Source organism: Mus caroli, chromosome 15, assembly GCF_900094665.2.
Source record: "Mus caroli chromosome 15, CAROLI_EIJ_v1.1, whole genome shotgun sequence".
Taxonomy (NCBI): Eukaryota; Metazoa; Chordata; class Mammalia; order Rodentia; family Muridae; genus Mus; species Mus caroli.
The window spans coordinates 34,195,850-34,214,818 of NC_034584.1; the positions used below are offsets into that span (position 1 = coordinate 34,195,850).

Sequence of the window (18,969 nt, forward strand, 5' to 3'; positions counted from 1 at the left end):
GCTGATTTGGATTAAATTAGAAATCTGAAAGTGCTGGATACATATACAATTAGGATTGGTCCTCTGGAAGTCACAGAAAAGCCTATCTTCTCTCTTTTAAAAAATAATTGTCTTTAATAACTAGAATTTTATTTCCACTAAGCACAATATCAGATACTCAGTTTAAATTAATTTAAAATAATTTTTATAGTTCCTTTTTAACCTCCTGAGACCATAAATACTCATGTATTCCTATTTGTAAGTGTTATTGCAACCTACTTTTTTGGAATAATTACATTATTACAATGAAATTGTCTATTCTTCTGGCTACCATAATCTACTTAGTACATTCTTCTTAAATTGTGGAGTAGGACAGTCGTTTACTACATGAAAATTATCAGTGTGGCCCTCTGTGTACTGAGTCACATAAGTTAAGTGTACAGGCTGCTGCTGCTGGCCTGCATGCCCTTCTTTATAGACCTGCTCTCTTCTCTGCCTGCTTCAGTTGTTCTTTGCAGGGGTGAATATGCTTCAGGGTTCCCAGTCCTCAAACTCCTCAACCCTCCCATGTTTACACCCAGCCCAAGCTTTGTAGTCCTTTTCCTTAAGTCCTTTCTGACAGAATGCTGGTAATTTGTGTGTTTATATTTGAATTTCTTATAGATTTTAGTTAATATATTCTGTCTGCCTTTTGCTTTTCATTTGTCATATTTTGCCATGTAACTTTATTTGAAATCTTCCTCACTTTAAGCACATGAACATCTCAAGCTTGTGGGGCTTGATGACTGACCCAAGACACACTATTTAGGGAAAGGTATAACTCTTTCACTAACGTGAACAGAGTACATTCTGTTTAAAAATTATAAGTGATGCTGAGAGACCTCATACGTCCTCTTAATAGAGGCTTAAGGAAGACAAAGAAAGAATGGCACTCAGAAATACCCCTTAGATTTTTATCTACATTGATCTTCACTGAAGTGTCCCAAGTTACAGAGGTTGTCTGAAGGCAGCTCTGAGCATGGCGGTCTCTCCTGATACTGGCTGCCCTGGTGCTTCATCCCTGTGTGGTGGCTGCAGGTTGCAGTTACTTCTTTCTGACATTAAAATATTGATATACTCTAGAACTTTCCAGAGACTGAGACTTTGTTAGTCANAAAGCATCTTTAATCATGGTCCTTACTGATGATAGGGGGTTCTGACCCTCAGTGTGCTCTGAGGCCCTCCAGAGCAACCACTTTCTCCAGTGTAACCTCACCCCTCCTTTGAGTGCTCCATTATCATATTAATATAACTAGAGTTAGGAAAATGTCACTCTGATTTCAATCCTGAAGCACATAATCTTAATTTAGAGAAAAACTACTGTAGTTTTAGTATCTTTTTAAAATATTGAAGGAAAAAATGCATGGATAGGAAAAACAAGTACCATGGCAGTACCATAATTAATCTCGTTCTCTCTGTGTGTCTATCTGTCTGTATTTCTCTCTCTCTGTGTGTGTGTGTGTGTGTGCGCGTGTGTGTGTGGTGTGTGTGTGTAAAACCTGTAGAATGGAGTGGTATATATAGGTCATATGAGCTTTGAAGAGTACTTTAGAGATATCAAAGATAGGAACTACAGTAAACATTTTAGTTAGCCCCAAACAAAAACACTATAGTTTTACTAAATAGACAAGAGAAAGGTAGATAGTCAATATGTGAGAATACAAAATACAATATGAGAATTATTAGATTTAAAAATTATATAGGTGACTATTACATTTATTTTAAACAAAATTGTTGGGAGGTAAGTTTGAAATCTCATAAGATAAGTGACTGTCCTGGTGAAGCTAAATATTTACAATTTGTGCTGATTTCATTGTTGTTAGTTGTTTTAATCCTAACTGAACCTCTTGCATTCAGTTCTGTCTTAGTTAATTAAAATACGACCTTCTAAATGTTTCAATGTTTATAAAACTGTTGGTCTGCCAGTTTTTGTTCCTTGGTGTGTAGTTACATATTACTCTCTTGGGCAATGGTTCCTTGTACTTATACTGTTCCCCTTGTGCTTCACGTCTGTGGCCAGAGACAAAGTTCTGTTTTGTTCCTTCAAAATACTTTGTGTAGTTGGTTTCCTATGTATGCTTCTGGCAGAACAGATCAGTCTTATGAAAAGTTAGCAAATGTACTGTTTGCACATTTGGAAACTTTAGTTTAGAATTATCATTACACTTCTGAAACTTTTATTCAATGTTAAAAAATAAACCTACTTAATAACTTGTTACTACAGTAAATTATATTTACTCCAGTAGACATATCAATTATATTTACAAAAAGAAGAAACAAAATATATCCTTTTACTTTTTGATGATTTTCATACATTTTTAAATGGTATTAAAATGTTTAAGTAACTGTATCCTTCAAATTTTGAATGTTTGCTTTTCAACATTCTTAAAAGGAAATCAACTTTAAACTGTCTGTCTTTGAAATTCAGAGTTCCAAAATGAGTGATGCTTTCCAATGGTTCATGTATTTTCAGCTCCTTAGTTGTTTAGTGCTATCTGTCTAGTAATTACCACTTGGACTTCAGATTATGCATTGTGTCCTTGTTCCTGACAGAAGTGCTATGGCACAGGCTATAAATAAATTTTGATTTTGTATATCTTCCTTAATTTCTGCTCTTAGCTTATAATTCTTTCAATTATTTAGATTTTCTATTAACTTAATTTTAATTTGTATTCACATATAGTTCATTTCTATCTTATTCTGAATTAGAGTGGCATTTTTACTTTTTTTTCTTTTTAACACATTGAATTTTATTATCTGTAGTATAATATAAGATTTCCACAGTTCTTCTGCCAGTAACAATTTTCAGTTGTATTTTTGACATTAATTCCACATTGTTTTACAGATAAAGCCTTATGTTCATATAATTCAGGTAAACAGCATGTGTGTTGTTGAATGCATGTATTCATGTGTGCAGTGTGGTTTGCTTTGTTGGTTTGTGTTTTGTTTGGCTATTGTGTATATAGTAATTTCTAACTAACTTGAAAGAATCTTTCCTTACTGCCTATGGGAAATTTTCAGTATTTTCATGCTTCTGCATTTGTTATTTTGATATTAAAACTTTTTTTCAAAACAAATTTATATTTCAATGTGTTTAAATTATTAGTATAGTATTATTTCATCAATAAAGCATATTTAATATATACTGTTTTATATGACTTTATAAAACTTAAATAGATCTATTTTTAAATTTTGATTTACTTTTATTTTGAGTTCATAGGTGTGCGTGTGCCATGTGGTGTATGTAAAGGTTACAGGTACAACTCAAGAAAAGCAGAGTCCACCTGCATCCATGGCTCAGTAACCAGTTTGTCCAGCTTGGTGACAACATGCTCTTATCCACTGAGTTACCTTAATGGCCCAAAATGGAAATCACTGTTAATGTTTTTACTTATGGGTAGCTGACAGTAAAAATCATAAGCATTTTTTTAAATTAAAATGCACTCTAGCTGCCTTTGCTCCTCAGCTGTGGTAGTCTGTCCTAGAACCCCAGCATTTGAGACACAGAAGCAGCTCAGTACAGGTCCTTGGCTATGTGCAGATGGTGAGAGCAGTCTAAGCACTATCCAACTTGTTTCCAAAACCTAACAAACCAATTTTCTATAGATTTTACTTTTTTAAAGCATTCTAAAATAACATAAATAAAATAGATAAGAAAATAAAAATAAATAAATAAAATAAAAATAGAGTGAACTTAGTGTGTTATAGTGTATTGTGCCTGTATGTTGTACTCTGATGTTAAAATGTTTAACTGGTCACTTACGTTGACTTTTGATGACTTATAATTTAAAAATATTTTAGTATGTTTAATATAACATAGCTACACACACAAACATGCATGTGTGCATTTAGGTAGAGGTTTAATTGTTGGAAAGAGAATAAGGAGGATTTGGGGAATTAAGAAATAATTTGCATCTATGCCAACTCAATTTCAGATGCTGATAACTTTTTTTTTCCCAATGCAAAAGCAAGAGGTTTATTTTCCGGGGTTGACCTTCAATTAGTCCCTCAAGGCGAGAGACTAGAAGGTGACCTCTGAATGGCTATTACAATCAGTTTTTATAATTTTAGGGGCACAGGTTACATCAGCAAGGTTACAGTTCAAACTTATTGGCTAAGCATATTGACCTTTAAATCTATTGTTGAGTAAGCATTGGCAGATCATGACACATATTTGAACTTTACCTGGGACTTTCCAGAGAATCAGGTAACTATCAGTCAGTACATTCTGAGAATTTTTACTCAAGAATATTCCTGTGGGTCGAGAATGGAACTTGCCTATCCTTGACCCGAGGTAGGTGGGTATAAGGCTGACAAAAGCCCGTAGGGCCCTTCATCCCCCCCCCCTTTTTTTAGTACAAGCTCCAAATCTGGAGCTATGCTCAGGGGTCTTGAGTAACCAACTCATATTCTTCAGGTTCTGTCCTCAGGGTCTCATGTTGACCCAGGGCCATCAGCTCTACTGCTCCTATTCTCTCTTTCATGAAGGCCCTAAGCTTGTTCAATATGCAGGGTCCAAAGGTCAACGAGAGCAGGAGAACAATTAGGGGTCCTAACAAGGTCGATATGAGGATGGTTAAATAAGGGGAGGAGTTAAACAAAGACTAGAACCAGCCCTGACTCTTTTTCTCTCTTTCGATTGCCTAGCCCTTCTCTTACCTTGGCCATTGAATCCTTAACTACCCTCAAAATGGTCTCCTGTATGTTTTTCCTGATGTTTTATACTTCCAGGTAGCATAGAAGAAGTGGTTGCCCCACACACAACTGATGGCCGTGCTGCTGGCTCAGGGGTATACATATATGGAGGTTTCTCACAGGGCACTCCTCAACTTTGGGTGTCCATATCCTAAGCTTCACCCTCCAAGGTTGCTTCTGGGACACAGTTTAGATACTCAAGTACCTCGTCCTCTCCTTTTGGGTAATTCCTTCCCCTGTGTCTCTAGGGTGGGGATATCCCAGGAGTCAAGGCCCTCCACTAACTTTCAGAGATCAAAGACAGGGTCCAGACACCAGGTATAAGGCAAGTGTTCCTCTATAGTGGACCAAGCTATATCCCCTGTGGCTGAGAGTACTTGCCAAGTCACTTTGGTAGGGTTTTGTGTGTGTGTGTGTGTGTGTGTGTGTGTGTGTGTGTGTGTGTGTGAGGGGTATGTGTGCTGAGGCTCAGTGGGAAGGAAGATACAGCCTTGGCTGGGGTCAGTCGGAGAGTTCTTTCCATTCCAAGGTGATGTATTTTTGACTTAGGGGTGCCAAGAGCAGGTAAAAGAAAGCATCTTTCAAGTCTAAGACTGTGTACCAAATTCTGGAAGGTGGCAAAGAACTCAACAGAATGTAGGGGTTAAGGACAGTAGGGTGGATGTCAGCCACTCAGCGGTTTACCTCTCAGAAGTCCTCGACCAGGCAGTAATCATTAGTGCCCAGCTTAACTGGCAGGCTGAACAGCAACACCAAGCTGGAGGAGCCTAGAAATGTGTGGCTTGATTCCTTCTCGTGTCTCTCGAGACACAGGGCATTGTTTGAGAGACACTGGGGTAACCTGTGCCTTGAGTTCCACCACTGCAGAGGAATGACATTTTGCTTTGCTCATCCCCGCCACTTTTGTGCAGTCTGATGGGAATGTTTCCAACCACCAAGTGAAGTGCTGCTGGTTCTGAGTAAAGGTGGGTTCACATACTTATACTCAGCATCTAGTCTGGTAGCCAGAATGAGTATGGGCTCTCCTTTTCGTCCAATTATTTGCAGTCCATCAGGGCCCCCGTCTTGGAGAGTAGGTCTTGCCTCAATAGAGGGTAGGGACAGACCATAAATGGATGGGATACCCATCCCATCCCTAGGTCTACTCTTCTTTGGGTAGTCCATTTTGGTACCAGTGGCTCCTTGGACCAAAGACTTTTTCTCGGAAATGGGACCATCATCTTGGAGGAGGACTGAGTATTGAGCCCATATCCACCAAGAATTGAGTGTGTTTCCCCTCCACTCTCAGAGTTACCCTGGGTTCAGGGAGAGATTCTGAACCCCATCTCCCCTAATCACTGCCTTCACCCAGGGCTAACACCTCCAATGTTTGGGGGCACTTTTCCCAAGGCCTGGAGTTTCCTATCCCTGGCTTCTGTTTGTTGAGTGTATAAACCTTCTGTTGGAAACATTAGCATTTTACTCAATAGCTTTAAGAAACAATAAGAAATAAAGCAATAGGGTCCTAACTCAAGTCATGTTGCCCTGTTTGAGTGCAGATTCACTACAGTACTCATTCTATCCGATGTCTTCTTAGAAACTGGTGGGCAGATTCTAAATATATAGAAATTTAAAGGGCAAGGTTAGGAAGAATATTTGCAGCAGTATAGGGAGAAGAAAGCTAAAGCTCAGATGTCAGCCTTTGCTGCATCGGCCTAGTGTGCAGTTGCTGTGAGTAGGAGCCTTTAAGGGATATGTCGCGTTGGTTGCCGGCCATCAGATGATAGATGAAATTGGATCATTATCTTTGGTGTTGTACCATAAAACAATGTCTAGGTGAATTAATGAGTTAAAAAAATATAACTTCAGACTCAGCTAGAAATCAGAAGCCTTTAATTCTAAAGCACCATTAGAGATTTGTTATGAAGATGAAGCATACACAAAATGTCAGAGAAGTTATGAATCCTTTACAAGACAATTCCTAACAAAGGAGAATCCAAGAAGTTCTTTGCCAGAGGTCAGAAAGAGAAGCTACCAGGAAATATATTCACGATGGGAACATCAAAGGAACTAGAAACTGTGAGGACAAATGAAACCTGTATAGTATTCCCTTCAGTCCTGATGTGGTTTCTGTGAACAAAGTTCTTTTGGGTTTGTAGTTGTGCTTTGCCTAGGACTCTCAAAAGCTATAGTAGTAATTCAATCAATCCAGCTAGACTGCAGAGAAACATATAAATCTAAATCCTAGGATTTGATTTTACTAAATTTCATTTAAGGACAAAAAAAAAGAATTAATAACCATAGAGATAATCTTTTAGCTAGTTAGCTAATGAATTAGTAAGATGAAGTGCCAATTAAGAGGGAATATATATTCTTTGCATGTACAGATATTTGAGTAAGTTCCTGTTCTTATTTGAAGTAGACATATGTATAAAATTGTAAAGTACAATGAAGAAATAGGCTTCCATCTTTTTAAAATCTGCTTCTGTGAATGAATCCCATAGCAGTCTCTATTTTCCACAGTGAATGTGCTCAGATAATGCTTCAGTGCTTCACTGTCCTGAGGGCTGCAGTTACAGGTATGGGTACCACACCTAGATGATGAAAGGGTTTCACATGTATGGTATGTTGTCTCCAAATCATATAAAAACATTTAAAACTGTAGCAGAGCATACTGAATGACTCACAGTGTCACCTATCCAGATAGCGCGCGCGTGTGTGTGTGTGCGTGTGTGTGTGTGTGTGTGTGTGTGCGCGTGTGCATATGAGAGAGAGAGAGACAGAGAGACAGAGAGGAAAGAGAGAGGAGATATATAATAACTGTACTTCTTCCAAATTAAAGTTATTTCCACTCATAGTTTGAAAACAATTGCCTGAATTTTTGCCAGTTAATTTTACATTCCATCCCTGTCTTCTAGGATAATTTCCTTGTTCTGTTTCTTTATTGCGCCAGTGCCTTCTCTTCCTGCTGGTACTCCAACTCAGGGCCTCACACACTAGCATATACTGTAAGATGGAACTGCAGCCCTAGTTCCAATTTTGTTTTTGAAGAACATTAAATACTTTCAGTGAAGTTAGAAACTGGCTCTGCTTTCTGACTACATTTCCATTTCTCTTCATTACCAATGTAATATTTAGCTATATTTAAAATCTATCACTTAATTATTTCTCTTTGTCTTCCAGCAGTGTTATTTCATTTTATTTGGCCTGTGGTTTGAAAGAAAGTCTCTGAATGTGTCAATCAGTTTTTTTATTTGTGAATTTTTATTTGATTAATTAATTTATTCACTTTACATCTCAATATCAGCATCCATCTCCTCTAGTCCTCCCTTGAAGCTCCTCCCCCCACTTCCCCTTCCTTTTCTACTCTGAAAAGGAGGAGCTCCCTTGGGTATTTCCCCCACCCAACCCCAGCACATCAGTCACGGCAGGACTATGCACATTCTTTCTCACTGAGACAGGACAAGGCAGCCCAGTCAGGCAACATAGTGACAGCCCCCACTCTAGTTGTTGGGGAACACCCATGATGTCAAAGCTGTACATCTGCTACATATGTGAAAGGGGTCAAGGTCAGTCCATGCTTGCTATTTGGTTTGTGGTTCCATCTCTGGGAGCCTCTAAGGATCCTGGTTAGTCAACTCTGTTGGTCTTCCTATGGAGTTCCTACCTTCTTCAGGTCCCACCATCCTTCCCATGATTTCCACAAAACTTGTTGAGCTCCATCCAGTGTTTGAGTGTGGGTCTCAGTATCTGTTTCAGTCAGCTGTTGAGTGTATTCTCTCAGGGATAGTCATCATAGGATGCTGTCTGCAAACCTAGCAGAGTATCATTAATACTGTCAGGGACTGATTCTTGCTCATGTAATGGGTCTCAATTTGGGATACTCATTAGTTGGCCATTCCCTCTATCTCTGCTCTATCTTTGTCCTTAAACATTTTGAAGACAGGACACATTTTAAGTCAAAGATTTTGTGGCTGGGTTGCTGTTCTTTTCCCATTACTAGGATTCCTGCCTGGATATAGGTAGTGGACATTGCTGGCTCATATTCCCCACTGCTAGGAATTTCAGCTAGAGTCACCCCATATCCACCCTGGGTCCTCCCCAGTCCTAGGTCTCTGGTAAGTCCAGAAATGCTTGCCTCTGCCACAGCTGATTTCCATTCTCTTTTCTTCTCTACCTACACTTGATCCCTGCCTCTAGTCCCTCTTTCCTCCCCATCTTCTCCACTTCTCCATCCACTACACGCACACACAGACACACACACACACACATACACAAACAATTTCCCCTTCTGAGTAAGATTCAACCAGCCTCCCTTGGGTCCTCCATGTTATTTGGGTTCCTCAGGGGCATGGATTGTAGGGTGATTATCCTGTATTTGATGGCTAAAATCCACTTATAAATGAGTACATGGTGTGCATGTCTTTTGGGGTCTGGGTTACCTCATTCAGGATATTTTTTACTTCCTTCCCTTCTGCAAAACTCATGATGTCCTTGTTTTTAATAACTTAGTAGTTATTCTCTTTCTTTTGTGAGGTTTTGTGTGTTTTAGGTAAAAGTGACTGTAGCTTCATAGAATGAGTTTTACAATGCTCCTTCTGTTTCTATTTTGTTAAATAATTTGAGGAGTATTAGTATTAGCTCTTCTTTGAAAATCTGGTAAAATTATGTGCTAAATCCATCTGAGCCTGTGTTTTGTTTTTTTGGTTTTTGTTTTGGTTGGGAATCCTTTAATGACTTCTTCTGTTTACTTAAGGGTTATTGGACTATTTAGATAGTTTATCTGATCTTGATTTAACTTTGGCAAGTGATATCTATCTAGAAAGTCATCCATTTCATTTAGTTTTTTAAATTTTTTATGTAATACAGCTTTTGAAGTAAGAGCTAATGATTCTTTGAATTTCCTCAGTGTCTATTGTTATGTCTCTTTTTATTTCTGATCTTGTTAATTTGGGTACTCTTTCTCTGCCTTTTAGATAGTTTGGCTAAAGGTTTGTTTGTCTTGTTCTTCCTCAAAGAACCAGTACTTGGTTTTGTTGATTCTTTGTATTGTTCTCTTTGTTTCTAGTTGATTGATCTCAGTTTGATTGCTTCCTGCCATCTACTGCTCTTGGGTGTGTTTGTTTGTTTGTTTGTTTCTCCTTCGAGCTTTTGGGTGTACTTTTAAATTGTTAGTGTAAGAATTCTCCAATTGCTTTATGAAGGCACTTAGTGCTATAAACTTTCCTCTTAGCACTGCTTTCATTGTGTCGCATAAGTTTGGATATGTTGTGCCTTCATTTTCATTGAATTGTAGAAAGTCTTTAATCTCTGTCTTTTCTCTGACCCAATGGTCATTAAGTAGAGTGTTTTCAGTTTCTATGAGTATGTAGGCTTTCTATTGTTTTTGTTGTTGTTGAAGTCCAGCTTTAATCCATGGGAGTCTGATATGATACAAGGGGTTATTTCAATTTTCTTACATCTGTTGAGGTTCTCTTTGTGACTGAGTATATGGTCAACTTTTGGGAAAGCTCCATGAAGTGCTGAGAAGAAGGTATAATCTTTTATGTTTGGGTGAAATGTACCTTAGATATCTATTAGGTACATTTGATTCATAACCTCTGTTAATCTCATTATTTCCCTATTTAGTTTATGTCTCTATAACCTTTCTATTGGTGAGAGTGGGGTATTGAAGTTAATGTGTGGGGTTCGGTTCCATATGTGGTTTAAGCTTTAGTAATATATTTTATGAATATAAGTGCCTTTGCATTTGGGGCATAGATGTTCAGAATTGAGATGTCATCTTGGTGGACCTTTCCTTTGATGAGTATAAAATGTCCTTCTGTATCCCTTTTGATTAATTTTGGAAGAAAGACTATTTTATTAGGTATTAAAATAGCTACTCCAGTTTGATTCTTTGGTCCATTTACTTGGAAACCGTTTTGCATCCCTTTACTCTGAGGTAGTATCTGTGTTACTAAGGTGTGGGTTTTGTGTGTACCAGAATGATGGATCCTGTTTATTCATTCACTCTATTAGCCTGTGTCTTTCTATTGGTGGATTGAGCCCATTGATGTTGAGAGATATTAATGACCAGTGATTATTAGTTAATTTGATGTTGATAGTGGTACTATATGTGTTTCTGTGTGTATCTCAATTCTCTCCTTTTGAACTTCTTGGTGTAGAATTATCTATTTCGTGTGTTTTCTTGGGTATTTCTTGGGTGTTTCCTTGTGTTGGAATTTTCCTTTTAGGATTCTCTTTTTCCTGGACAAATTGTCTCAGAATACCACACAGAAAATACATTAATTCAAAGCTAATCTCTACTCTTTTTAGACTGGTAATAAATGAACACTTATCAACTTTAAGAAATGGAGACTAAGTGTATGTGCATACCATTTGGAATTGGGAAATATTTAAAAATTATATATATATTATATATGTATTGTTCATTACAGATTACTAATGTTTATACAATTGAGTATTTTGTGTGCATGTGTGTATGTGCACCATGTGCAAACCTGTTACTTAGGGAGGCCAGAAGAGGGCGTCAGATCCCTTGGCGCTGGGAGTACAGGAGCATAAGAAGCTCTACGTGAGTTGGTGTTGGTTGCCATGTGAGAATTGGAACTGGACCTGGGCTTTCTGCTAGAGAACCACGTACTTTTATCCAACTAGTCATCTTTGCAGTCCCCAAAAACTGCTATTTAACTAAATATTTAAAGTCAATATTTAAGGTTTGGGAAGAAGGTTTATTGGGTAATGAAAGTGCTCACTGCTTAAGCATAAGGACCTGTTCCCTCCCCCTCTCTTTTCTTTCCTTTAAAAAAATTTATCATCAACATTAATATCACATCATCATCATCATTATTTGTACTTATACTTTATGTAACAGTCCATTACTTACAGAATCAAGGGCAGGCACTCAAAAAGGGAAGGAACCTATGCAGAGGCCATGGAGGAGTGCTGCTTACTAGCTTGCTCTAAATAGCTTGCTCAGCCTGCTTTCTTATAGCACTTTATAGCTCGGAGGTGGCACCACCCACAACCACTAATTAAGAAATTGCATTCAGCATTGCCCACAGGACAAACTGGTGGTGGCATTTTCCTATTGGGGTTCTAAATGACTGTAGCTGTGTCAAATTGACTTAGGATTAGCCAACATGTATGGTGATTTATAACAAGGTTCAGAATCTTTCTTTAAAGGAGTAGTAAATTCGCATCTCAGAGTTGTTTGCTGTCTTTTCTCACAGTGCTGACTATCTCAGGAGTTTCAGGTGTAATTTCAGTTCAAAGCACTGATTGTCGTTTTCTCTCTGTTTCTGTTTGCCTCATGATCCCTCTCATAGCTCGGGGCTATAGTCCTAAAATCCCTCTGCTTTCCAAAGGGAATGGGCAGGATATTCAGGAGTTTAGTAAATCCCTGGGAATACAATATGGCCCCAGAGGAGTTAATGTGAAAATTATCAAGCTCTTGGTGGCTGGAAGTGTTTTTACTACTATTATATCATATGCCAGGGATGTGTTTCTTCTAAAGCAAGCCTGGAAAAATGAACAGGGATCAGAGAGGACATTAGAAAATGTGGTCAGTGGATGTACTGCTTGGTTTTGTGTGTCAACTTGACACAAGCTGGAGTTATCACAGGGAAAGGAGCTTCAGTTGAGGAAATGCCTCCACGAGATCCAGCTGTGGGGCATTTTCTCAATTAGTGATCAAGGGGGAAAGACCCCTTGTGGGTGGTGCCATCTCTGGGCTGGTAGTCTTGGGTTCTATAAGAGAGCAGGCTGAGCAAGCCAGGGGAAGCAAGCCAGTAAGGAACATCCCTCCATGGCCTCTGCATCAGCTCCTGCTTTCTGACCTGCTTGAGTTCCAGTCCTGACTTCCTTGGTGATGAACAGCAGTATGGAAGTATAAGCTGAATAAATCCTTTCCTCCCCAACTTGCTTCCTGGTCATGATGTTTTGTCCAGGAACAGAAACCCTGACTAAGACAGTGGGGTTCTCTGGATGTTTGACCTGAGTTACTGGAGTTTTGGAAATAGTCATAGAGCTATTCTCTATTATGGTTCTCTTATTAATTCCGTTTTAAAATTATTTTTATTTTAATGTTTTTGAGATTATAATATAATTACATTTTTTTTCTCTTCCTTTCCTTCCTCCAAATCCTCCCAAGTTGTCTCCCATGCTTTTGTCTTTCAAGTTCAGGGCCTCTTGTTTTAAAATTGGTGTGTATGTGGTCCTAAATATATAAATAAAACTTGCTCAGTCTCTATGTTACTGGATACTTGTATGTCGATGATCTCTTGGCTGACAACTTAGTATTAGACAACTAATTGGTGTGCTCTTTCTTCCCTGGGAAAGACTCTCTCCCACTCTCAGCATTCTTTAGTTGCTCCTTCTTATTTGTCTAGGATTGAGGCCTCAAGAGCTTTTCCCCTTCTGCATGCCTATTGGTGTCATCCTTGATCAAGTTTCTGCAGCCTTGTTTGAAGACTCATGGGTGTGGCCTCCTACATTTCCAGCAGACACAATCTCACAGCATGCCTCCTGTCCTTCTGGCTCTTACAATCTTCCCACCTTCTCTTCTGCAATAATGCCTGTGCCTTAGATTCAGGAAGTATGTTGTAGATATATCCTTTGGGAATGGGCTTCACAGCTCCACATTTGGTTGTTGTGGTTTTCTCTATTAGTGTTTGTATATTGGAAAGAGAAATGTCCTTGATGAGGGGTGAAGGCTACAAGTATCTGCAGACATAATAACAAATATTTCCAATGGAGTTAAGGATTCTGCTGGTTTAGTTAGTTGGCTGCTGCAGGTTCTTCCCATGAGCCTTGACTTTACTCACCCTGAATTGTTGGACTAGGTCCAGTTCCAGCCAGAATTCTCTTTTTTGCAGTGGGTCTTAGTCCAATTAGAGAGCTGTTGGTTACCATCCTAGTATGTGTGCCACTACTGGTCCCTTAGGGCTATTTTGCCACACCAGTCATTGTTGTAGTTTATTGGGATCTTGGCTGTTTAGCACTCTTGGTTGCTTCCTCCCTTTTTGTGTTTGCATGTCACCTTTTGGTACTATGAAGGCTATTCCTCAAAGGAGGCTTTCAGGGGACAGGGTCAGGCATCACCTGTAACCCTGGTGGTGAAGGAGGTGGTCAGCCTGTCTAGCCACTTGGTGAACTCCAGCTTTAGGGAAGATCATGAAAAATTCATGTGGGGAGTAGTAAAGAAACTCAAATGTCATGTTCATAACTACAAACACATTGTAATCTCAATTTCTCCTAAGTCAATTTAGTGATTCAATACAATTGAATTAGAAATTCCAATAGAATGTTTTTGTAAGATATGATAATATACTTCTAAAATTTATATGCAAAAGCAGATGTACATAATATAAAAATTCCTAATACAATGGAGTGGTTTCTTAATGTATGACATGATGTTTAGGAATACAGTAAGTTGTTGATTTATGAATAGTTTGTGTGAGGGAAAAGTAGAGTGCCAAATATGCCCTCTCAAATAGGATGGATTCATTTCTAACACAGCTTCTATCACAGTCAATGGGGAAATAATAAATAGTAATCAGTAATGCTGAGAAATGTGCTATCCATAGAAAAATAAGTTTTCTCTGTCTTATGTGTAACCTAAGTTAAAAATAGATAGGGATATAATTATAAAAAGCAACAATTTCAAAGTTTCCAGAGGACAATTATGAAAACCCATTTCTATAGCTAGAAAATGGCTTTTTATTTTTATTTTTTCTATTTTTTATTAATAATTTTATTCATTTATGTTTCAAATGATATATTTCTTCCCAGTTACTCCTCCACAAACCCCCATCCATCCCCCCTCTCCCCTTTGCCTCTATGAGGGTGCTTCTCTACCCACACACCTACCTCCCTGTCCTCACATTCCCCTACACTAGGGTGTGGAGTTTCTACAGGACCAAGGACCTCCCTTCCCACTGATGTCAGATAAGGCCATCCTTTGCTACATATGTGACTGGAGCCATGGGTCCATGTGTACTCCTTGGTTGGTGGTTTAGTCCCTGGGAGCTCTGGGGGATCTGGTTGGTTGATATTGTTGTTCTTTCTATGGGGTTGCAAACCCCTTCAGCTCCTTCAGTTCTTCCCCTAACTCCTCCATTGGGGTCCCTGTTCGGAGTCCTATGGTTAGCTGTGTGCATTCCATCTGTATTGGTCAGGCTCTGGCAGAGTCTCTCGGGAGACAGCTATATCAGACTCCTATCAGCAAGTGCTTGTTGGCATCAACAATAGTGACGGGGTTTGGTGTCTGCAGATAGGATGGATCCCTAGGTGAGGCAGTCTCTGGGTGGCCTTTTCTTCAGTTTCTGCTAATTTTTGTTCTTGTCTTTTCTTTGGATAGTAACCATTCTGGGTTAAAATTTTTGAGATGGGTGGATGGCCTCATCCCTCAACTGAGGGTCATGCGTATCTACTGGAGGTAGTCTCTAAAGGTTATATTTCCCCATTGGGTATCTGGGATAAAATCGTCCCAGTTGGGTCCTGGGATCCTCTTGCTTCCCTGCAGTCTGGGATTTTCTAGTGGCTACCTCCAGCACCCTATCCCCCACTGCTATATTTCTATTCAATATCCTGACCCTCTGTACTTCTCTCTTGTCCCTTCCAATAGCTGATCTTGCCCCCCTTTTTCCCTTCCTCTCATCTCTCCCTCCCAGATTCCTCTCTCTCTCTACCTCTTGTGATAGAAAATGTTTCTTATTTAGGAAAATTTCTTCCATGCCAATGAGTTTGAGGCTCTTTCCCACTTTCTCTTCTATTAGATTCAGTATATCTGGTTTTATTTTGAGGTCCTTGATCCACCCAGACTTGAGCTTTGTGCAAGATGATAAATATGGATCTATTTTCATTTTTCTATATACAGTCTACCTGTTAGACCAGCACCATGTATTGAAGATGCTTTCTTTTCTCTATTGTATATTTTTGGCTTCTTTGTCAAAGACCAAGTGTCCATAAATGAATGAGATATTGAAAATATTAATTTTAATACAAACAATTAATATACCAATTAAATCTAAATCTTGACTTCACCAGCATGTCAAGAATCAAAATCCAAATATAGTGCTCATAATTACAGCACAGTTGACCTCCTTTAATGCTAATCTGGAAACATAAAATCTTGATTCTATAAGAACTAGAAGAAACTAACATTTCTACTTAATTTGAGGACCTGACTTTCAATCCATGACTTAGTTTATGCATCTTTGATCCAAGTGTGTGCACCATAGTGCAGCTCACAAAGATTGATGTGGCTTTATCTTTTTCTTGTGTCATTCTTGTTCTAGGCACTGGCTAATAGTACAACCTTGAAACTTTGTACAATGTACCTGTCACAGCAATTGTTAACCTCATAGCTGGGCATGTACAACAATAAATGTATTATAAATTGGGAAACAATTTGCTTCTTAAGTTTCTCCATTACTGCCTCATCTATGTAATCATTTATCTGGCCAAATCCATTTAAAATACATGTTCTACATTTATACACCCCATTCTACCCAATGTGCTGGAAATGTGTCAGGTAATTCTCATAATAGTGTCTATGCTTTCTATTGAAGCTTTCTGACATAAGTCGTGGGAAGATTTTATACAGTAAATTATTAATACAGATGCTGTTTTTCTTTATCCTAGCTAGTTTCCCAATAATGACACATAGAGGCCCAGTTTTATTTAATCCAGCTTTACCACACAATACCTGGACAGTCTTTGATCTAATTTAATTCTCTAAGCTAATCTGACTACCACTCAGCCAAAATCCCTGAGATACTTGCATTTCAGTTTTGGACTGGCTCTCTGGACTTTAGATGTGTTCTGCCTTGATGTTTCTCTGGACCGTCTTCCTTGTGGCTGAATCCCCTCCTTCTCTCTCTACTTCCAGGGCTGCCAGAAGTCCTGCATTATTCTCTCTGTTGCTTAGTCATTGGCATTTTCAGCTTTTATTGACAATGGAGAGAACAAATGATGAGCATTGTTTGCACAAATTTCAGACAGGAGATTTTTATCATAGGCATCACAATGCCTTTTCCAAACAAGATATGAGGGCAGAGAAATGAGCCTTTGAATAACACAGGGATAACCTTTGCACAGTGCACAATAACAAGGTGTGATCTCTCTCTCCTTTACAAGAGAGAGAACTGCAGTAGTTGGCATCACAAGCTCCCCTCAGGGAAAGGAGCATGAGCTGAAACAGACAGAAGCAACTTGGGATCAGTACTGAGTATTCTGACCGAAGTGTGAACATAGTGGACCATTCTCCCAAAGCATCCTGATAAGTCTGTGCTTTGGAAACTGTATACATTAGGTACTGTCTAGTTTGTTTTAGAGCTATATAGGAAAGCATGAATTTTCTGAAACTAGTACTTAGTGCAAGGTATATATTGTCTGATGAAAGACAAAACAAGTCAGTCTGAGAGATTGTAACACTGTTATTATCATCATTAAATGTCTTCTGATTCCGAGGCTAAGTAAAGATTTTAATAAAAAATCCTGATGCATAGAGTGTTTCTATCTCAAGACACATGAAAAAATAAACATTAAAAATTAAGTGTTTATTTCTGTGCATGGTATATTTCATAACTAAGTATAAAGCTACAATCATTTTGGGACATTAAAATTCTATTTTATTGAATTTGATGATAGTTTTTCTATATTGAAATTAACATTAAAATTTCTAGGGATGGGTGTGGGCAGAGGCAAGGTCAACCTGATTTACAGAGCAAGTTACTGCCAAGGTTACACAAAGATACCTTGTCTTGACATTAAAAAAAAGGATCTGGTCTAAATGATGAGTTCCAGGCCAGCCAAAGTTGTATGACCAGACCTTGCCTCAGAAAACAAAGATAAGGAAAAAAAAGTTAGTTTTATAAGAATATAATATTCTTAAATTTTAAAGGTAATATGTCATGAATCATTTACATTTCTGAAATTCTCTATGATCATGTATATCAAAACTAGACTTCAAATTTCTTGGTCATCTATATTAGTAAATGACATATTAATGATTTGTAAAACAGCATATCTGTGTTTTTGAAGTTCACCCAGGTTTAAATGCCTATGTCTAAAGTATCTGGTATGGCCACCTACTTTTTTAATAGAATTGAATTATATATTTCATACTTATATAGTTTCAGACTTTTGCCTATTTAAGAATTTTTGTCTTACATGTTTCCTGAATAATCGTGTAAATTTTAACCACTTTGTGATCTATATCCTAACCTCATGAAATGTCTGTGTAAACCAATGTTGGTGAGCATGGAATTCTCCTATCCAACTCTCCTATCCTTCCTCTATCCTCAAGTGTTATAGTGTTCTCAGCTTCAGTATGTTTTTCTTTCTTCTTTTTTGGAACAAGTGAAAGTTTACTTCCTGTGTCACTTGTTTTAGGGTCAAAGAGAATAAGTGACAGCGAAGTGTCTGACTACGACTGTGAGGATGGCGTGGGAGTAGTGTCAGGTGAGTGCAGTCATTCCTAGCAGCACATGGGAGTCACCCGTGGCCATCATCAAAAGAAACAAACATAAGAACACAAGTTTGCCTCCCATCTCCAAAAAGAACCTGAAGAGAACCTTATCAACCTAAACTCCTAAAGAGTTGTTGGGAATCCTGTACAAGGTGTTATAGTAACTATTCTTTAAAGACGCTAACCCTGAGTCAGAAAATATTTATAAATTTTCTATTTAAAACAACTAAATAGTAAGGCACTTATGATAAATTGGAGAGTTGTATAATTGAAATTTCATATGTGGTATATCGCAAATATTTTATAATAGTTTATTCTATTCTTTGTTATATAACCTAATAATTCTCATAATTACAGTTAACTTTGTTCAACACAAAAATGCATGCTTTTATGTATAAGATCTTTTAAGTTACATCAATGATTATTGACTTTTTGATAATTCTTCTTAGAGTAATATTATCATTCCATAGTCAATAAGTTACCTTTTAAAACTTACTTGCTATGCTCTGCCTTATGTTAGCAAGAATGAACAATATAGTTATTGATAGGTTTGCAAGTTTTCTTTTACAGTTTCATGTAAAGATTTATAGATTCAACCTAAGTCATTTCACCCAAGGATTTTCTGCTATAGCTAATTTTATTTCTCACTCTTAGGTATCTGTCCACATCAGTATTTTTCACCTAACAGTTCCCTTGAAACTGAAATCCATTCATCCCAATGTTGGGTTTTGGTATATCGCCACTCTCTCTTTCTTCCTTCCTTCCTTCCTTCCTTCCTTCCTTCCTTCCTTCCTTCCTTCCTT

General features: G+C 38.1%; 1 protein-coding gene across 49 annotated transcripts in view; it reads left to right on the top strand.

Annotated features, from left to right (window-relative positions):
• Rims2 (regulating synaptic membrane exocytosis 2) overlaps positions 1 to 18,969 on the top strand; it is a 482,991-nt gene that overhangs the window by 280,062 nt on the left and 183,960 nt on the right. For 27 of the 49 annotated variants that reach the window (XM_029469501.1, XM_029469498.1, XM_021184232.2 and 24 more), the window contains one exon: positions 18,091 to 18,159. In XM_029469501.1, coding sequence (XP_029325361.1) covers positions 18,091 to 18,159 — 69 coding nt within the window. Of the gene's footprint in view, positions 1 to 2,863; positions 2,891 to 18,090; positions 18,160 to 18,969 lie in introns of all 49 variants that reach the window. The other 22 variants (XM_029469473.1, XM_029469477.1, XM_029469463.1 and 19 more) reach the window with 1 other exon arrangement.